Below are 22,226 nucleotides of genomic sequence, written 5' to 3'. Positions count from 1 at the left end.
ATCAGTGCCAGTTTTATTTGGGCGCTTTCAGTTCCTGTTTCTAAGAGGATCCCTGCTTGTGGAGTGGGGACATTTGGCTTGTGCGTGTAACCTGACTGTGGCCATGGAAGGCTTCTGTAGGAAGGGCTCTGGGTCCACAGGAGAGGGAAACCCGGCCGGTTTTTAGGATACCCAAAAGGAGCGTCCATGGCAAATACTAGCAGGCATTCCCCACAAGGATGGCTTATGTCATTCAGATGATCAGATAGGATGTTAAAATTCCGTGGGTCGACCGACCCTGCCGCGTTCACTGAAGGGGATTTTCTTTTTAATCTTTTGTCTAAATGCATTCATAATTATCTTGTATATTCCAAATAGTTTGCCTTTAACCTTTCTAAATTAAACTCCATAAATCGTTAATGTGGCAGAACGTGTGTTTAACCATATGCAGTGACATAACTGAAGTACTTCCATGCAACTGAAGTACCACGATGCCTGAGGGCTGACGTGCTTTAAAAATCATAATGAATAAATAAATAAATAAATAAATGTAGTCTTGAGACCCCCTGGCTCTGCTTCTGTCTCGGAGGCGCTATGTGTCTCTTCTCTCTTGGTGTCTCTCTTTGTAGGCGCCTCTCCCGCCCCCCAGGCTCCCTCGCTTTCCCAGAGAGTCACTCTTCACTTCTTCTGGCTCCCCACCTTTCATCCTCTCTTTTGTGTGTCTCCTCCTACTGTGCTTCTCCACTCTCACACCCCCAGCGACTCTCCTCCCTGTTAGTGTTTTCCCTCCTTCACCAAATGCCAGTGTCTCTCCCCGGTATCTCCCCCCCCCCCCCCTTCCTCACCTGGGCCCTCCCTCTCGCGCTGCCCTCTATATAGCGCTAGTGAGGTCGTCTTTGCTGTCACTTTCAAGGAGCTGCCGGTGGATGTTTGTGCCCAAGAGCTGCTCATTCTTCAACCAAGTGACTGCCAGGATAGGTTCGCGGACTCATTTGTGATCTGCTCTGGCGATCTGCGGCAGAATGTGGCGCTCTGGGACGTACCTACTGTTTGGGGCACTCCTGGCTTCCCTCCTCGGAGAAGCAGGTACAGTACCTGCTCTTGTTTTTCACTATGTGGGTTGAGGCGAGCATTGCCAGTTGGGTGAGTGTACCCAGGCCCAGTAGGTGGCATTGGCACTTGTTTTAGGGCTCTCTAACCTACGCTGCATCATAGGGACCGCTCTAAGACGTGAGTGCCAAACCCATCGCAGAAAGAGTGGGTGATGAGCAGCACCCCACTCTGCTACAGTCATCATTCAAATCGTAATCAGGGATAGCAGGGCCTGGATAAGGGGCTCTCCGATCGGCAACCTTTGGCTCTCCTAATGTTCTGGACTACAAATCCCTCCTGTCCTATCCAGTCACCACTGGCAACCATCCAGCATAACCAATTGTGAATGATCATGGGAGTCGCAGTCCAAAACATCTGGAGAGCTGCAGACGCTTTCCCTAAAACGTGCTAATGTGTTTATTCTATTGTGTTCTTTTCTGTATAAGGCTCTGGGGCCCTCTCATACAGAAAGTGCGTTGGGGGAAATGTCGGGCTTGTTGTACCTACAAAATGCACTTAGAAATACATTTATTCGTTTGGTTTTTGAGGACATTGGAAGACATCCTCATAAATCGGACACTGGGGGATCGATTGTTCCAATGCTTCTCTCAGACCACGGCATCTTTCCTCCCATGGTGGTGCGTGTTGAAGCCACTGGCATACTGTGAATGGAAGCCGGGCATTCCGAGGCATCTGTTTTGGCGGCGGCCGTTTTGGCGCAGCGTCTCGACGCAGGTCTTATTTATGCACGCCCTTTTGGCAGGGACCTATCCATGCCAGGACACTACTGCAAACAATATTATACCAGTGCAGCAATGCCGGCCTTATCGGCGGCAGCTCTCTGGGCAGTGAAAGAAACATGTATCTGCTCCCCCCAGAGCGCCCCTAGGGAGATGGCACATTTATTTTAAACTTTCTGCTCTGGTGCTGGAGCAGGGAGTTAAGCACTGGAATAGGGTGCCGATGCAAAAGCATCAGCACCCTATTCTAATGAAAACCACCCGATCCTGCGCCGGAGCGCGGAGATAATCACCCCAATAGGGTAGTGCAACGAAAGCATCACCACTCTATTGTTATTAAATGCCCCACGCTCCCGCGCTGGAAAGCCCGGCGCCAGCCGCCACAAGAGCGGCGCGCATTTAATTTCAATAGGACACCTGCCGCTCCTTCTCACACACTGCCAGCTCAGTGGAGCCCTTGAAAGACTCCCCCAGCTGGAGTGGCAGGGGGGGGGGCTAATGGCACCCCAGGCGGTTACACCTGCGACCCTGTCCTAGTGTGGCAGGGACTGAGCCACACTGGGATGTTACTCTTTGCTTCAATATATTGTCATGTTAAGCACTAATACATGCGCTGTTTTCGTTGACAGTATATCAAGGCAAACACTACATGCTCAGCAGATGGAATCAGAACTCCAAAATGCACGACTGCCGCACACTGAAGAATATTACCACTTTTTTATTATTATTATTATTATGATGGTATTTATTGAGCACGGACCTAGCTTCGAGAAGCAAAGTAGCGCTTTACAGAGGTAAATAATACAGATGCATAATGGAGCGCGTTCACTTCCCCCTCTTATAAGTGCTTCAAGAATAACCGTTTGCTCACATGCTTTCATGGGCCTTCCAAGTTCTGACGTATTATGACGGAGAATGCCTTGTGCGGATTCCAATCTCTAGCTGCTGATATAACGTCCCTTCATCCGCGAAATGCCCAAATCTGCTTGGGTCAGAAGGCAAGTGTGACGCACAGGCAGTGTGGAGATTCGGGTCAACCTGCTGGCCCGCTGCCCAGCACTCTTCTCATTAGGGCCGGCAAGGGGTGGGGAAGAAAGCTCATTTTGCTTCTGACATTATGCAGTGGCGAACCAAGGAAATTCTTACATGTATGTAGCACACATTGCCGGAACCGAATTTCTCCGGTGTTAGGTGTTATTATTTATTTCCCAAATAATGTATTCTGATTTTTTTTTTTACTATCGAGAATGGATAAGTGGTTTAGGCAGATCCGGACCTGTGACTGCAGGGAGTCCACATTGGTACTATTTCCCCATTGTATTAACTAGCTGAGGACTCTTGATGTGCGGCCAAGTATGGCAGGCTCACTGTAGGCTCAGGTCCTGGCAGCAAACACATACACAGAAGGCAAGACATGCTTTTCTCGGGCGTCCCCAAGGCGCTTGGTTTAGTCCTGCTTGTTTCGAAGCGCTGGATGTTTGGATGGTCCTCTTCCACTGACCTGCGTGTGAGGGGCACTGAAAGGAGTCGACCTGTTGACTTAGGACATGTGTCTTGAGGCTGCTTCAGTAGGAGGAAGAGAGTGCTTCTAAATGCAAGTTGAAGAGCTGCTGGAAAATCCCACGCACTGCTAATAGAATGCGTTAGTCATTTCTGAGCCAGATTCGAAGCAGGGGATCTGTTAAAAAAAAAAAACATGTTTTGGCTGTAAGTGGGTATGTCTTTCATTGGGTAGCAAAATTAATTCCGCAGCCCCCTTGATGTTATGGTGTCGTAATAGAGTATAGGGCCGCATCCATCACGCCAATCTACCCACCAAGGGCGCTGTCCAAACCGCCATTCCTCGTTGTCTCTAGCACAGAAAGAGGACAAGTTGAGTTGGAGCGGCTGAAATGAACACCTAGCGTCTGCGGGTTATGCAGATCGCTGCACTGTGGCACAACAGTCTACCTAGAAAGGGCCTCTGTTGGTCACCTACAAGGCGGCAGTCACATTATCCTGCTAAACTAATCTACAGTGATTGGAACCGATCACTGGCAGATTGCCATATATCATTCTCTGCAGCAGGAACGTTAACACGCAGAGATGTCTTGCAGGAAGTAGAACCAATCCCTAGAAGGCTGCAGACAGATCCCTGCAGCCGGCCGATTAACCTGGTAAGGTAATTTACTGACATTGCAACCTGTGAATGGCAGGTTACACAGATCTCTGCAGCAGGCACATTGCTCTCCAAACTACCGGACTAGGGTTGGAACCAATTAGCTTCAGGTTACCAACAGATCTCTGCAGCAGGCGCACTGCTTTCCAAACTACCGGACTAGGGTTGCAACCAATTAGCTTCAGGTTACCAACAGATCTCTGCAGCAGGCACACTGCTTTCCAAACTACCGGACTAGGGTTGCAACCAGTAAGGCTTCAGATTACCAACAGATCTCTGCTACAGGCACACTGCTCTCCAAACTACCGGACTAGGGTTGGAACCAATTAGCTTCAGGTTACCAACAGATCTCTGCAGCAGGCACACTGCTGTCCAAACTACCGGACTAGGGTTGGAACCAATTAGCTTCAGGTTACCAACAGATCTCTGCAACAGGCACACTGCTCTCCAAACTCCCGGACTAGGGTTGCAACCAATTAGCTTCAGGTTACCAACAGATCTCTGCAACAGGCACACTGCTCTCCAAACTCCCGGACTAGGGTTGCAACCAATTAGCTTCAGATTACCAACAGATCTCTGCAACAGGCACACTGCTCCCCAAACTACCGGACTGGGGTTGGAGCCAATTAGCTTCTCTCGATGTTGAGCCCTGGCGAACACCACACTCCCTCTCCATGTTAGCCACGGTGCTGCAGTGGACACGCCTCTGCTGCGGCTGCGTGATGACGAGCCCTGGCCACCGTCACACTCCCTCTCCCGCTGTCCATGGTAGCCACGGTGCTGCAGTGGACACGCCTCTGCTGCGGCTGCGTGATGACGAGCCCTGGCCACCGTCACACTCCCTCTCCCGCTGTCCATGGTAGCGGCTTTACACCCACGCTTACACAACACCTAAAAGATAATGCATCTGAAATTGTAAATATCGGAGACTTGTTGGACTTGCCCTTAGAACAGCTCGCGGTGTTGCACTTAGCTGGGTATGGTTATTATTCCTGTGTATAAACGATGAGAAATAGTTCACGAAGGCACTTCATTCTCACAAACTAGTGCAGCTAGACGGATGCGTGGCGCAGCCTTCTTTTGCATAAAGCGCGATGTGCTGTGCAGCGCCAATCCAGCTGTGAAACAACTGCGTACTGTGCAACAAGAGCACACAGTGAGTGATAGGGTACACACATACAGCGATATATAATATCGCCTAAATTCACCTCGATTCATTTCTCAGAGTGCGCCGTGTTCGCCTTGCGCTCACTTGGCGCTGGGAGAAAAGGCAATCGCTTATAACAGTTAAACAACCAAACAAATACAAAGACGCCAAGTGAACATTCAACCGGACCAGCGGTGACTGCTCAGTCCAAGCGCAGAATGCAAGGACACAGTGTCCGTCCATTCAATAAGGTGGCTAGACTGCCCGCGCCAATGGGAACCAAGCGCACCTGCCTACAGGGGAAGCTGCTCATTCATGTATGTAGAATGTTCTTTGCATCTTTGTGTACTGGACGGGCCGCCATTCAGAATGCTGGTTAGGGGATGTCAGACATTGCTGCTGCCGTCTGCGCCCCCACTCCAGAGCTGCAGGACAAATAATCACAGAAAGTGTAATTAGCGGGGTCTGACATCTGCAATCAAACGCTCTCTGCCGTCAGAACCGAAATAACAGGTGATCTGTGTCAGACAAATGCTGCTGATAAATATCACTCTCCCCTCTGCTGTCAAACCCAGAATCACCACAGATGTCAGAGAGCGCTGCTGACACTATTTCCCTCTCTCCTCTGCTGTCAAACCCAGAATCACAGGTGTCAGAGACTGCTGCTGCTGCGGACACCATTTCCCTCTCTCCTCTGCTGTCAAACCCAGAATCAGAGATGTCAGAGAGCGCTGCTGACACCATTTCCCTCTCTCCTCTGCCGTCAAACCCAGAATCACAGGTGTCAGAAAGTGCTGCTGACACTATTCTCCTCTCCCCTCTGCTGTCAACTCAGAATCACAGGTGTCAGAGACTGCTGCTGACACTATTTCCATCACTCCTCTGCTGTGAGGCCTAAAATCACAGGTGACAGGTGCCCATCTGACCCCCAATACACCTGTGAGGTGGGATCCAGAATCACTTTTCCGCCCCCTTTCCGCCGCTGTCAGACCTAGACCCCTAATAACAGGTGACAGGAATCAGACCTCGCAGAGGCCATCATACCGCACGATTCATTTTGCTGACAATATTGTCAGGGGTCATGACATCTGAAGGAAAGGGGCAGGGCGGATTGAAGGAAGGTGCGGGGCAAAAGAGGGGACCTTCCCAGACGCAAACATTGGAATCAAGAGCCTAAAGCAGTGCATTTTGCAGCCAATCTTAAGAGGGGCACTTCAAGACTGGCGCGCGCCAAATTAAAACATGTTCTATTAAGTGTAATATAAAGGGCCAGCAAAACAGATCAGCAAGTTGGTCCCTCACCCACGGTGTCTGCGTTCAGCCTGCAAGGCACAGGTCCCCATTCTCACAGGGCAGACTAGAGCCTCATCATTCTGTGGTCGATACCACTAAAGGGGGCGATACTAACATGTACGTTTACTATGCTTAAAAGCAGGTAGAATCTGGCATAAAGCAGGGCCACAGAGAAATGTTAGGTTATAAACCTGGCTATACAGTCAGTGCCATTTGGTGAGAATCGAGCCCTGTTTAGCCAGAGTATTACATGTAATGCAGCTCAACCACACATACACCTGCACAATTGCTTACCATTCATCTAAAGACAATGTATAGTTGTTAAACATATTTTATTCATACAATTATTTTGGAAAAACATGAAAACATTCCAATTTTATGAGCAAACAAGGCACTTCAATGTTAGCATTGTTCAGTCAATCAATCACATTCTCAAAGCATCTGGTACTGGCCTTTTGCGGTCGCGAAAGTGCATTACAGCTTTGTGCGCTCACTTTCGCAGCCTACTCAAAGGTGTCCCTGCCCCCTGCCTGTGGCCTGACATTCATGTTCAGGGACTGGCACAGCGTCAAGAACGCATTCCTTCCAGGGGTGGACTATGCCGGGGGAAAGTGGGCAATACCCCCCACGCCACTGGCTGCACCGTGCATGGTTCATGTCCCATAGAAGGCATTGGAAGCTCAGATGTAGGCTCGCAAGGTCTCCTCTGAATTGAAACAAGTGATGGCATTATTTGGGCAATTGATAATATCACCTAGACATGACGGTTACATCTTATATGTGGTTATTACTAAGCTTATGTTGGTAATATTGGGTCATTTGAAGCTGATGTAAGGGTACAATGGCAGCAACGGGGGGATTTAGGGCTCTTAATTATGGGTTATTACTTACTAGGGACATGAGTGTGCTGTTGGTGAAGCTACAGTGCCCTTTCATAGGACATGTCATACAGGGGGGCAAGGTTGCCTTTGGTAAAACTGGCATGGCATTGTTGGAACAGGCGTGACCTTCTCTACATGTGATTAACTGGAGTAGTTTGAAACTGACAGAGCAATGGTCGACTGGCCCATTGGGCTGAACTCTCCAATGTTTAAAAGCATTGCCCTAGGCGGATCCGTTTCTTGTTAAGGTGGACCTTGACAGAACCTGGGCCCCATGGCGGCATGTCCCTGTGCCCATCCTCATCAGCCCAGCCAAGCATACCTGAAGATTATGAGGAAGGGAGGGAGTCCATGGTCTTCTGAGTTCCACAATCCCGAGTTCAGCCTCCGGTCTCTCTCCAGGCTTCTCTCGTCCTGCGGCAGCAGTGCTCCCCACGCCCATGGACTGGTTCCTCTGCCTTCTTCCGTTCTTGGCCCCTCTCACACCAGAGCTTTCCACAGGAGGCTCAAGTTGCCACAAATAAACTGTACACATTTTTTCTATGATTTCACCAAACAGTTCTGGACGTGAACATACTAGAGCAAAGATCCTCCATCCCTTTCACACTTCCTCCCACACTCCCTTCACCCCCCTGGGGAACTCCCCCGCCTCGTTACACTTCATTCAACATACCCTGGAGCCACGGGGGCATGAAGTGTCTGAGCACGGGACCTCATTATGCCCCTTCAAAATTGATGCTAAGACTTGTTCAGCATTAAAAACACTTAATTCATTCGGACCCACTTTTTAATGCTGCGAAGCATGGCAGCAAGCACAGATTGTGGCAAACTCACTGTGCTGTGGAGAGCTTTACCTGTGCTTGGTAGAATTGTTGGTGCACTGTTGCTTTAACACTTGAAAGAGGCCGCAGTTAAAAACCCTGTGTGGCGTTAAGCGCGACGCGAAGCACGGCGACAACAGTGGTCGAAGTGAGTGGGAGCGGTGCCTCTCTACTATTTTTTATTTAGTTTGACTCTTCCTATACTTTTATTTTAAAAAGGAACCGTTCTGGAATGGTTTTATTTTAAAATAAAAGTGTAGGAAGATGTTGAAGCTTGCACTCTCAGTGCACTACACTGACGGTTCCCTTAAAAAGCAGGTGCATGTGTTTGGGAGTTTGTATTGTGTTTGGGAGGGGCATGCTGATGAGGTTTGTGGGGAGTGGGTGCAGGCCAGCAGGGAACATAGTTCCACTATTTCTTTTCGTAAACTTTGACCACTGGGCGACAAGCATAGATTGAGGCAGGTGAGGACAGATAGGTGTCCTGTCACCTGAAAGGAAGACGTGTTTTAAGGCTCTTTCGCCTGTCCCATCGCTGCCTGTTCCCACACTGCCAGAGTGCCCTTCTGGTTTCAGCGTCTCCCTCCCTCTTTGCTTGAAACTGCTGTTTGTCTACAAAACGACTCGGTTTGACTGGGAGGGATTTCGCAGCGTTACCCGTTAGTTTTGTGAAGCTTTTGTTCTGTTACTTCAGAACCACATTGGTTGCATTTGTTTTCTTATAGTGACTTCCATTAGATAGCTTGCTTGACTACATTGCGGTTCTTATTTTAGAGATGCGTCCTGCTTTTACTTGCTTTACTCAGAATGCCAGTACACACGCGCAAGAACTTGCAGCGCAGTGCTACTAGAAAAGAAGCTGCAAAAATATATATTTCTCCTCTGTGAAGAGTGCAGTGAGTTAAAACGTGGATGCAGACCCTCCCGAGTGGAAGAAAGGGTATTTGACCCATGTTTGTTCTCAGTAGAAGGGTCCCACACCCCTCTTAATTTTTATCAAACTTGGGGTTTCACCCTAAGTAACCCAGAGTAACTCAGACATGGACCCCTTGCTCATTGTGTCTTAGAAAGGCTCAGCTTTACCTCACTGAGGAAGCCCAACAAGGCCAAAACTGGGGTTGCTACTGGCACTCTTGTTGGGTGCTGGACTGCCCATGTGGGTGGGACCAGACTGATAAGCAAATGGATATTTCTCTTCTGTGAAGGTGCAGTGACATAAAACGTGGTTGCAGACCCTCCTGAGTGGAAGACATTCTATAGTGCAGGGTAGTAGATGGGCTACCACACCCTTCTTAATTTGATAATATAGACTAACCCTGCAGAAAAATGTGTAACACTGCCAGGAAAGGCATGGCACAGCATAAATGGCATTAAAGGCTTAGGACGCACAAGACTGTTTGAGAACTCAAAGCAATGTGCAAAACGGCAAAGCATGGCCTCGATCCCACACAGGCTAGGATTTCTCTATTTTCAGTATGCTGGAGAAATCCTATCGGCTTCCAGACCGCCTCCGACATTATTTATTTATTTATTTATTTATCCGCATTTATTGAGCGCACAGCAGATCGTAGGCATTGTGGCGCTTGTTACATGTGTGCTTACATAGTTACATACAATACAAGTCTGTATATGTTACATTGGACGGGATGGCTTATTTACATACATACATTGAAAGGTAGGTATCTGGGAGCACGTAGTTAATTGAAGAGAGCAGTTTTGAGTTTTTTGCGGAAGGTGTAGAGAAGCATTGTTCCAGTGCTGCACCTAGTGCTGCATCCATAGATGTCTGCCTGTTGGGCAAAGAATGGCGTACCTGGGGCAGGGCCTTGATCTTTAGTTGTTTATCTGAGAAATCTGGCCCAGTGTCTCCAACAGGGCTCAAACCGGTCCCACAGTGCACACAAACAGACACAGGACAGAAAGGACCCGTACTCACCTGGTTCTGAGGCAGCCCCATTACCATGGCTTTCCAGTGCTGCTGAATCCATGCAGGAGGTTCTGCCTGGGAAGGTCAATGAGATGCAGGGCAGGCTTGACGAAAGGTGGAGTAAGGGTTCCTCAAAGTATCTCATGACGCGTGGTGCAGGGTATCAGGATGGCAGCACAGTCACTGGCCTTACATCTGCTCACGTGCAAGGAAGGGCCTGGAGGGCAGTGTTGCTCTTGCAATGTTAGGAAAGAAAGTGGCTTATTTCCGAGGATACACAGCATATTCAGCTGCAGAACCATGGGCGGGTTGTTCACCAATCACCAGCGTGCAACTCGGCAATGGAGGCACAGATGATGGGCCATATCCACAGAATATGGCATATTATGCTAGAAAAGGGTTATAGAGCACACTGAGTCCACTGTGGGACGTCTTAGCTCAGGAATCATGTATTCTTCTGACATCACATACTGCCAACCAGGGCTTATACACATTTGTGATCACTTGTAAATAAGCATTTGGATGCATTCAAGAATATAATCCATCCATTTACATTTAGCCATAGGTTCCACTAACAGAACGCTAACCCTCCTCACACCAATCTTATCATAAATCTTCTAACAAACTATCATTGAAATGCCAATACAAATCTCACAATCATATACATTAATCAATAAAAACAGCACACAGCACAATTGAGAACCGAAGGAAGGGCAAATCATCGCAATGTGTGCAGTGTCATGTAGGACACTTTGGACTAAGAAAGATGCCAAGTTCTCAAAGTTGCGTTCAAGAGTTTCATTGGAAGAGTAGTCACAAAGACTCAAACTAGAAGTGTCTGGATAGCTCTTCTTAGTTCTCAGTGGGTACTCCCCAACAATGTCCTCTCCAGTCTCCCTGGGGATCTCAGGCCTGCCCAGCTGTGTGTTAAAACTCAAAAGTCCTTTCTGTTCGAGCAAAGTATCACTTTGCTATCTGGTGGAGGGTTTCTTTGCCCTGCTTTTTTGGCAGATTAGATGTGTGATTTCCAGGCACCGAACGCCAAGGCTATCTAGCTCGAAATCTTTCAAGTGCTAAGCACACAAGTGCAGTCATTGAACCTTGCAAAGCTCAGGAAAAAGGGGCTTGCAGTCTAAGAGGTTTTAAGGACACTCAAGGGCCTTTTATGGTTCCTGATTTGTAGAGGGCGTTTGGTGGGGTCTCTCTAGCATTTACCAACTGGAGGAACCCAGGGAGAGCCTTTTGCTTGGTGACTGGCCTCTGCCATGAGGAGGGGACCATGGAAGGGTGACCAATAGATCTTCCTCCATACCTCCGCTGCCTCGGGAGGCCACTGATCATGGCCCCAGAACCAGGCAGGGGACTAAAATCACATATCCCCCCCCCTTCCTGCTGCCATCCCTTTATTACTATTTTTTGAGGATGTAGGAATATTGGATGGAAAACTGGGGCCTCCTCATGATTGGAAATCCTCAGACCACCCCACAACTATTGGTGAATCCTCTAGTCAAAGGTTTGGACCCTTCTCATTGAGGGATGATTCCTTCCCCAGCTCTTAAAGGGGTTGTGTCTCTCATTCTCTTCCTAGGGGATTACTAACTCACACCTGAACCAGTCAGACACAATATCCATAGATTTGGTGGTACCCGAGGGCTGTTTTAATGGAAGGACTTTTGGGTGACTGATTCCTGTATTAGGATTCTGGCAAGGTTGGATTAGTTTCCAGGACCAAGGTTGCTTTCGGGTTTCTGATACCTCTTCAGGTCGCAGGCAGACTAAGCCTCCAAGGGTTCCTGGGATAGTAGGACAGTAAGAGAACGCCATCCACTGCATTTAGACTTGCTTCGATGGGGATCTACATGAGCCGACCGCGGCTGATTTTCCCGCGGCTGGAAAGTTTGCATGAGAAATGTGCGAACCACCAAAGGTTCGCACATTTCCGATGCAAACACACGTACACAACCCCTACATACCCATACCCCACACCCACAACACACCCCCAACATAAACATACCCTACTTACCTTTTTCTTCACGCTGAGTCCTTGCGGTGCCAGTTCCCTTTCACTTGCATCATCAGGAACCGGCGCCGCAGGGTCCTTTTTTTTCTTTTCTTTTTTTTACAGGGGCTGCAAGGGTTTCGCCCGCAACCCTCGCTCACTAGACAGTAAAGTAAAAATGCTATTTCCGCCCTTGAATTCTTTGTACGAAGACTTTTCCATCATGCTCTGCAATTCACAGCCGACTTCAATTGCTTTATTTCACAAACGCATGCTTAAATTATTGAACTAAATAAATTTAGTACCAGAGGATCTGCAATGGAAGATGGGTCTTGCTAAAAAAAAAGACTCTTCCTGAACGATTGGGCTTCAACCTCTGACCTAATCTCTACATACTCGTCTTTTTCCGAATATGCCATTTTTAGGCATAGTCAATGCCCTCGTCTCTCATATTTACTGCTCTGTCCCTGTAATGACGCAGGTAGGATATACATGCGATTCCGCTTTGATTTGTTCCGCACAAAAATGCGAACAAAGTACTGGTTTTCTAATGAAAAGTCTAACTATGATACAACAAGTCGTTTCTGTTGCACCGTAGAGGTTGATGAATCACTAAAACACCTATTTCTCTTTTGCCCTCATTTTGAACTAAGTAGAATACATACATTAAAACAATTTCAAAATGTAAATACCCCTTTGGGTAGAAATCTCATATGGGCTAGGTGCATGTGGGGGTCAAGCAATGCTACAACTCTGGCAACTGTCAGACTTTTACGGATTATAGAAGCGGGTCTAGTTGCATTTTTAGGTCTTTTTGTACATGCAAACTTTTAGGTACAATAACATTGTAAAATACCTTTCAGTGGATGGTGTTTAGTGGTGGATCACCTCGCCTTTTGCTCCGTTCTACTGTAGAGGACCCATATCCAGTTCTTTCTGGTCCTTCAGATTGTCATTCTAGTTGCACAGTCCTTCTGCCGAGCCAGGGGCCTTTCTTCTGGTGTCTTGAGGTTTGGTTCTCTGGTTACCCCAGGTTTCCTGTGTTTCTTCATCCATAGGCCACTGCCATAGCCTTGCTGGAATGAGATATGAGATTATGGGCTGTTGCCCAAGTATGTGCCTACCTTTCCCCTTCAGGTTCCCTTCCAGCATGGGGTTTTTCCGTCATCAGGAGTATCGGTCAGAGGTCTCACCAACTACCATGGATTGCTGGGTTCATTTCTACATCAGACACAGATGGTGGGGTAGCTGTTGTGCCCTTAAACCCCTGCTGCACCACGGGGCTCCCTTTTAGACTGGGGTGGATTATGGTGGGAAAGAACATTACAAAGAAATGAAAGAAGAACCCCCCCCCTCGCACTATCTCACTCAAGTAGTATTCACCAGCAACAAGGAATGTCCAATATAGCATACCATGGACAATTTCCAGAAGAGCCAGGGGAAAAAACAGATCGAGAAGCAGGCCAAGGTCCACAATGGCAAACAATACCAGGAGGCAACGCAGAGGTGTTCAGTGAAACGAGTCAGGCAGTAGATGGCAGCAGACAGTCAATGAGCCGCAGAAGGAGAGGCAAGCAGGCAGAGGTCAATACGGAGAACTCAAACACCATGCATGGGAAGCGAGGACATGTGCTGCCACTGGTCGAAGAGCTATAGAGCAAACAAAGCTGTATGTGCAGGCTGCTCGCCTCCAGGATTAAAGCCGCTAATTGCATCGCAGGCTACGGCGTGCTTGCACCCACAATGTATCTGGCCGGCTTGCCGCCTCTGCTGTGCCACTGATTGCTAAGCTGCCACACGTGCCTCCATTCCCGCTAGCATGGTTTAGGAAGGGCACATCCGCAAGCCGCACCATGCACTCAGCTACAAAGTGACAATCGTTTGTCATTGTAACACATTGTGTATAGGTGCATTATAAAAACCCAATAAATACAATAACTACACGAATATCTGTTCCCCTTTTTGGGTATGTTTGCAGATGAAACTTTGACCCCAAATTGCCTTTTGTTACACAGGAAACAAAATGAAGCAAAACCAAATAAAATGAAAAAAGTCAATGAAAATGTTGTCGGTGGGTCTGCGCATTACCACGTCACCAGGCATGCGTTTCAGGCAAAGCCTTGCACAGGGACGGCAGGCTTTCTGTGTAGCACCACGCCGTAGAAAGGTGCAGTTCGTTTCTCATCATGCATAGGCACGCTTTCTGTGTAGCACCATGCTGTGGAGCGGTGCAGTTAGTTTCTCTTTATGCACGCGGCACGCTTTCTGTGTAGCACTACGCCGTGGAGTGGTGCAGTTAGTTTCTGTTGATGCACACGGCACGCTTTCTGTGTAGCACCACACAGTGCAGAGGTGCAGTTAGTTTCTATTTATGCATAGGCACGCTTTCTGTGTAGCACCACGCAGTGCAGAGGTGCAGTTAGTTTCTGTTGATGCACACGGCACGCTTTCTGTGTAGCACCACGCAGTGCAGAGGTGCAGTTAGTTTCTATTTATGCATAGGCACGCTTTCTGTGTAGCACCACGCCGTGGAGAGGAGGTGCAGTTAGTTTCTCTTTATGCATATCAACAATGGGAACATCAGAATAAAGCAATAAAAGGCCACTTGCCAAGGCAATTGAACTCGCCAACAGGCAACATGTGCATCTTGATATTAGGCCTGTATCACATTTCTCAATGACAAGTACTGCATTCTGTATATTGTGGCCTCAACAAACATGAAATCGCCTACTGTTACCCACCCATGTTGTTAGGCCTTTGACATTTTGGCGCAGAATGTTGTACTTGCCATATCATTGTCTACCCACATGTGTCAGTGAGGTGTAGACGAGACATTGAACGCGCACTTAGAGGGGGAAGTCCAGAAGCCGGCACAGAGGACACCTTTTGCTTTGAAATCCATGGATTGAGATATATCTGGAGCTTATTCAAATTAATGAGGTGGGTGAGTTAACAGAGTGGTGATTGGCCTTGGGTTGGGCTAGCCGTGGGCTGTGTTTGTGGTTGCCCTGGCTCTCGGCTGACGGTGGGCCTTTCAGACAACAGTGAACACATCATACTCAAAGTTGTATTCTAGAGGGATTGCTCCCAGGCACCAGCTCCTAATTCAACCCATGTCAAGTCTGCAGACAAGCACCTTCACCCACCACAACCCAGCAGTTTCCACTGTGGCCGCTCGAAAAGAAATTCTTTGCACACTTTGTTACTGGCAGAGTATTGAAATGGGAACATCTTGATCATTGATGGTTCTCCAGAATAAACATTGTTTCCAATAAATCCTTAATTCGTTTTAAAGGTCATTTCCTCCACACAAAACCAGGCAGTTTCCAGAATCTTTCTTAAAACTCAAAATCTGGGGGTGAGATAAAAGTGTCAGTAATCTTACTATCACTCCATCTCTACTGCCACGCCAAACTCTTAATGAGGCCCAAAATGTGAATGTTATATATTGCATACACATTCTTATGTGATTGTGCATAAGAAGGATGCCTATTTATTTTCTGCCATGTGTATAGGTTGCCTGGCTGTGAGAAAGGATGTGCCCGGAGTGAGAGCCAGTGGAAGTCAGATGAGCTACCCCACCCACTGTGCACTCAGCCTGCGCTATGTCATTTTTCTAATCTGCAGGGTGACCCGGTAAACATCCGGCGACTATTGCCAAATGGCTTCTGCAGGATCCATTTGCTCACCCAATGGTGTCTGCATATATCCTGATATGGCATCATAAAAGGGGCAGTGTTGGTGAATTGTATTATATGAACTCCATTATTAAAACCAACATGTTGTGTATAGTCTATGTATTCTCCTCCGCCCCTTGCGTCGTCCTTCTGGGGACTGCAAGTGTTTGCTTCTGGTGTGTCGTCTTTCGTTATGGTATCTCCTCTCTGATCCCTTCGCCCTGTCTTCCTTTGGGTGCCTGCGCGGGGTCAATTTTCAGTGTGGTCCTTGGTTTGTTGGAGTGACCCTTGTCGATTTTGGGTTGCGGCACATGGTGCGATAGTGGTGTTGGCCCCTGCATGCTGAGCATATCTGGCCGATGGCGGCGCATGAGCCGTCATGTGGAGGATCGTGTCCGCACCGGAGGCACTGGCGCTTCTCTTGCCTGGTCTCGTGTGGCATGAAAGTTTGAGATGCCATCTTGTGTATGCACTCCTTTTTGATGGCTTGTGCAGTGATGTATGTCTTGCTCAGTGTGGATATCTGCAAGTCCAGCACGGATGATGTACTGGCCAGCGCGAGCATCTCCACAAGATAGTGTGGCACTTGCCGTAGCTTCTTCTTGAGCACTAGCAACTCGCACCCAGCAATCACCTGTGATTTGATGGCCTCTTTGTTGTTATATAGGTGGAACTGGCAGTGTTTTACCCTCAGTCTCAGGCGCGTGACCAATTTGTCCATGCTATCCCCTTGGAGCTGTGTGGTGGCATGGAAAATGTGCCTTTCATAGTCCACGTTTCGGTGTGTTGCGAAATGTATCTCCAACATTTTCTTCAGTTCGTCATTTTTATATTCCACATATTTGGGCAATTTGAATATGATATCTCGTACCTCTGGGCCAGCAGTCACTGTGAGAAGGCCGATGATGCGCTTGTCTTCTTGGAGGCCCAATACGTCGAGATACGGGTCGAATTCTTTCATCCACCTGGTCCATCGAGGACCCAGGCTGGTGGTGTCGATGGTATCAAAAGCCATTATTGAGGGTACAGGGAATGCGTCTCTCCCTTTTTGGCCCTGTACGTGGGTTGGCGATGCAGGATATTGGTCCTGTTCCGACATGTTCCCTCAGGTGTGCCGTACGCTGTGCGTGCCGTGGACACCCTTGGCTTTCTGGTGGGATGCTGCAGCCCCTCAGATTGGATTTCTCTGTATGTGCCTTCAAGCTCTTTCCCTCAGCTTAGTTCAGGAAAAAAAAAATAATTCTCAGTGGGGGCCTTTTGTGTGCCCTCCCCAGGCACTCTGGGGCATACTTATGTGTCTTTGGGCCGTGGCTGGGTGACTGGGTGCTCTCTGCACTCACCGTTGGGCCCACGGCCTTGCCGGTCAATTTTCTCCCCCTTTCAGCATGATTGCATGGTAGCCGCGATACACCTGCTGCAGCTCGTGTGGTGAAGAGTGCTGTTTCCCAGAGCGAGTGTTCTTAATTCCTCGTCACCAGTGTGAGGTTCTTGGCAGCGGGAGGGGCGCACTGAGACAGGCATCTGCAGCGCGCATACAGTGACGACTGGACACATTTAGCTCCAAGCAGGAACTGCTTTATTCGCGCGCGATGCGCGCGCACATAAGCTGCGGTCACCTGACCGTTCTCCGTGTCTTCCCGTCCCCACATGGTGACGTCGCGCAACACTACACTTTACATTTTCTTCACATAATACATACAACATGTCTGTGTCAAACAATGGCTATAGCCAGGTGACCTGAGCATACATCATCTTAGCTGAGTGTTTTAAAGTCTTGAAAGTACATTTACAAATCCCAGAGGTCACTGTTGGCTTCCGACGTAGGTCGGAAGCGAAAGTAAACTAAATCAGGCTCCGACAATGATTCACGCAATGATACGCGGGAGCCAAGTTAGTGTATGCACACTCTTTATTAACTACGCCAGCACTCGCGTTAGAGGCGGTAACCCCGCCTCTTCCCTTTTTCTGTGGCCACGCCACAGCCGGTCATGAACATTAAAAGAGGACTAAAACTTTAAATAAACGTGTCCGTGAAACTAGGACACAACATCTCCCCCCCACTTAAATGAGGAGCTCATAACCTTACATTTCTTCTATCCACCGAGGGGGTCGGCGAATGGTCCTTTTGGAGGGGCTTTTCCGTGGGGTCCTCTCCCACCGCACTGGTGTGTCACTGTCGCTGTCGTCCGCGTCTTCCACTTCGACCTGATATTCCGATTCCACTTCTGAGGATTCCTGGTCAGTCATCGAGTGGTCGGTGATCGGTTCCGAGTGTCCCTTAAAGTTCTTGAAGAATGACGAGTTTCTCGTAATAGTCCCTGTGGGGCTGGCTGCTGTTATCATGGAGCCATTTACGTGCGTCACTTCTAGGGGTTCGGGCCTGAATGCCGGAGTGTCCTTGGTGCTTTGTTCTTGCCTCACCAGCACTACGTCTCCCACTTGGATGTGGCACGGCTTGGCCTGTCTCTTTTGATCGGTGTATGTCTTGGTCAGCTGTTTGCTCCTCGTGTCTTTTGTGATGGCGTCGTCCACGGCCGTTGGTGACGGACGGGCGTGAGGATTGTGGGGCAGTTGTGTTCGTAGGATACGCCCGAACATTAGGGTGGACGGACACACCCCTGTGGTGCTGTGTGGGGTGTTCCGGTATTCACGTAGGAGGGTGCAAATGGCCTGCATGAATGACCGATTCGTGATGGAACATACTTGTAGGGTTCTCTTGAGAGAGCTCATGAATTTTTCCGCCATTCCGTTTGCTTGCGGCCACAGCGGTGTGATTGTTCGATGTTGAAAACCAAGATGTTCCGCAAACATTGCGAAGTCATGCCCGCTGAATGGAGGGCCATTGTCCGACTTGACTACCGATGGAATGCCGTAGTCAGCGAACGTCTTGTCCAGGGCGGGTATGACTGCTTGAGCACTTGTTGAGTGAATGAGGTGCACCTCCGGGAATCGTGACATTTCGTCCACAATTACTAGCACGTATTTCCCGTTTGCCAGTGGTCCAAACATATCTACAGCCACTCGGTCCCACACTTGTGGAGGCATCGCAGACGGCTGTAGGGGTGCCGGGAAGGTTCGGTGACCCACCGCTTGGCAGGTGAGGCACTTGCCTAGGATCTGTTCCACCTGTTCGTCTAGTTTGGGGAACCAGACCTTTGTCCTCAGTTGTCTTTTGGTGGACACAATTCCGCGGTGTCCAGCGTGTGCTATGTCCAGTATTTGTTTCTGCAGGCTGGATGGTATTACAATTCTGTTCTCTTTGAGCAGCAGGCCTTCTGGGGACACAGATAGGGTGTGTCGTATTAGTTTGAAAACGCGGAGTTGAGCCTGTTCGGCTTCGGTCAGGTCTTTGACATGCCATCGGTCTGTTCGCAGACATTCTTTTATGAGGGACAGCATTTTGTCAGTAGAGGTGGCTTCCACAAGTTGAGTAATGGAGACATGTTTGGGGAGTGCATTGTTGACTAGGAAGTTAAGATATTGATTTGCTTTCAAGGATTGCCGTTCTACTTGAGCAGGTAGTGGGTATCGGGAGAGAAAGTCAGCTGGGTTGTTCTCTTTGCCCGGGCGATGTATGATCTTGAAGGAATATTCCTGTAGGCGTAGACCCCATCTGGCGATTCGGGGTGGCATTTTGGCCGTGGGTTTGCCATATATCGTTGTCAGTGCTTGGTGATCAGTCACAACCGTGAAGGGGCGGCCATATAGAAAGAGGTGGTAGTGCTCGCACGCCCATACCACGGCAAGGCTCTCCTTTTCGGGTTGCGAGTATGCGCACTCTGCCTTTGATAGACTCCGGCTGGCGTAGGCTACTATGCGCTTGGGTGCATTGGGCGGCGCTCCCGGTCTGGATTGGGCTAGAATGGCCCCTAAGCCTACCAGGCTGGCGTCCACAGTGAGTTCCGTGTCATAACTGGGGTCATAGTAGGCCATGCATGACGCAGAGGATATGCGCCTTTTGATTTCCTGAAATGCTGCCTCGCATTCTGTTGTCCACTCAAATGCCTGGTCTTTCCCGGTGAGGGCTCTTAGCGGGGTGCTTACAGACGCAAAGTCTTGAATGTATCTCGTGCAATAGCTGGCCATGCCCAGGAACGATCGTATGCCGGACGCCGAAATGGGAGTGGGGGCATCCACCAGGGCTTGCACTTTCTCAGGGTCGGGGCGCATGCCTTTGTTTGAGAAGATGTGGCCAAAGAATTTCAGGGTGGTCTTGTTGATCTCACACTTTTCCGGGTTGAGCGTGAGATTGGCGTTTTCTAGCGCCATGCAGACCCTTCGTAGCGTGTCATCGTGGCTTTCTTGGGAGGTGCCGAAGATGAGAATGTCATCACTGTAATTCAAACAGTGCGGTATGTGCTTTATTATTTGGTGTATCTCGTTCTGAAAGATCTCAGCTGCAGATGATACGCCAAAGCTTAACCTCTTGTATCTGAAAAGTCCTAGATGAGTTGAGAAAGTGGTTATGTATCGAGAGGACGGGTGAAGTTCAAGTTGGTGGTAGCCCTTGTTTAGATCAAGCTTCGAAAAGACGGTGGCTCCGTGTAGTAGGTGTATCATGTCCGTCATGCGTGGAGCCAAGTGTCGTTCTCTTTCGATGGCTACATTTGGGGCCCGCATGTCTACGCAGATGCGTATTTTGGAGGTGCCGTCCTTCTTGGGTACCGGTACTATGGGTGACACCCATGGGGTCGGGCCCGACGCTGGTTCAATTATGCCTTGTTGGAGCAGTGAGTGAATCTCATCTTCCACTTGCCGTTGTATGTTGAGGGGAATGCCCCTGTAGTGTTGGGCGATGGGTTTTACTTGCTGATTAATGTGCAGCTTGATTTGTTTGTCCTTTAAACACCCAAGTCCTTTGAAGAGTGACGGGAATATCTTTTGTATCATGTCTTTGGCGCCAGAGGTGTATGCAGACATGATCTGATACATGATGCTGATGAGGCCCATTTGTATCGCTGTGCGGAAACTCAGGATGCTTCCTCCCGGGACTTCACCTTTTATTACGTATATCTTTACTTTCTGGTTCTGCTCCTTGTAGCTGCAGCGTGCAGTGAACATTCCGATACAGTCTAGCGGCCTGTTGGATCCGTAGGGGTATATTAGTGTGTCGGCTGTCTTCAGGTCTTTCTTGACTTCCAGTGATTTGTATATTATGTCATTGATGACGTTCACAGTAGCGCCGGTGTCTATTAGGAATTCTAGGTTTTGGCCATTTAGTTGGAGTAGTAGGGTCGGACTGTATTCGGCCGCTGTGGCATTTCCAATGGCATGTACATATGCTCTTTTCCTTTCTCCACTGGATGAGGATGACCTTAAAGGCTGTCTGTCCTGCGGCGAGTCATCGACGTACCTTATCCTGTGCCTTGGTCTGCGGTGTGGAGAGTGGCGTCTGCTCTCTCGGTGGGTGGACGTTTCTCTCTCTCTCCTCTCTTCTCGCCTCCTTGACGAAGGCGCTTGTTCTTTGGATGAGCTGTGAGAGCGCCTCCTTCCGTATGTGGAGCCTCGATGTGAGTTTTTGCGCGGGCTTTCCTTTCTTGGACGTCCGCCTTCTCTGCTGCTTCCCGCAGTTTGAAGGAATTTGATGTTCCTGCAGACGGACTGGAAGTGGTTGTCCCCTCCGCATTTATCACATTGATGTCCGATTGCAGGGCACGGGCCTGTATGTGGAAAGCGGAAACCACAGCGATAGCATTTTTTTTGGTCCGACGGGCTGGCAGGCGTGCGGAGGGGGCAAAGGGAGGCTGATTTGGCATTATGTGTGATGGAAATGTTGCCTAGAGATTCCGTTTGAAGGGTTAGTGCAGCATCGGCTCTTGCAATTTGGAGAATCTCCTCTAGTGTTCTGCTCTTTTGTAGTAATTTCTTGCGAAAGTCAGGAGAACCGCATCCTGCTATGGTTTGGGATTTCAGGGCTTCTTCGGTAGAATATTTGTCGAAATCACAGTACTTCGCTCTTTTTCTTAGTCTCATGACGAAGTTGTCCATGGTTTCATCTTTGTCTTGCGTCGTGGTGTGGAACACATGTCTCTCGTAGTCGACGTTCCGTAGGGGTGCGAAGTATGCATTCAATGCGTCAATTATGCCTTGAAAAGAGTTGGTTTTGTCCTCGGGCATTTCAAACACGATGTCTCTTACCACAGGGCCCAGAGAGTGAAGTAGGATGCCCCTCAAGCGGCGTTCTTCTCGCACACCCGAGGCGTCGATGTAAATGTGAAGTTCTTTCAGCCACCTGGCCCATCTGGGCGCCAGGCTGTTGGTGTCCGTCATGTCGAAATGAGGGACTGCTTGTAGCTGCAGAGATTCAGAGGATGTGTCCTCTCCATTGTTGACTGTTCTTGGAGTGGAGCTGGCTTGGGGGCTCTGTAGGCCACTGTCAATATTGTCCGTTAACATGTCAGTGGATGATGTAGCCTGGCTGCTCTGTTGTGACGCTGTACTCACGGGAATGGCTTGTGTTGAGGGACCTGCGCCACTTCTTGTAGCGGCTCGGTCGCGCCCGCTGAACATAG

The 22,226-nt window shown here is 49.0% G+C and overlaps 1 protein-coding gene across 1 annotated transcript in view; it reads left to right on the top strand.

The window, feature by feature from the left end:
- Positions 1–886: 886 nt before the first annotated feature.
- Positions 887–22,226, top strand: part of LOC138503213 (pancreatic secretory granule membrane major glycoprotein GP2-like) — a 310,155-nt gene continuing 288,815 nt past the window's right edge. Inside the window, exon 1 of the mRNA XM_069622798.1 lies at positions 887–1,065. Within this exon, the coding sequence (XP_069478899.1) occupies positions 1,002–1,065 (64 nt within the window). The 5' untranslated portion in view covers positions 887–1,001. The remainder of the gene's footprint in view (positions 1,066–22,226) is intronic.

Source organism: Ambystoma mexicanum, chromosome 11, assembly GCF_040938575.1.
Source record: "Ambystoma mexicanum isolate Mex_15411 chromosome 11, UKY_AmexF1_1, whole genome shotgun sequence".
NCBI classification, from domain to species: Eukaryota; Metazoa; Chordata; class Amphibia; order Caudata; family Ambystomatidae; genus Ambystoma; species Ambystoma mexicanum.
This window is presented reverse-complemented; position numbering and strand designations above follow the sequence as displayed.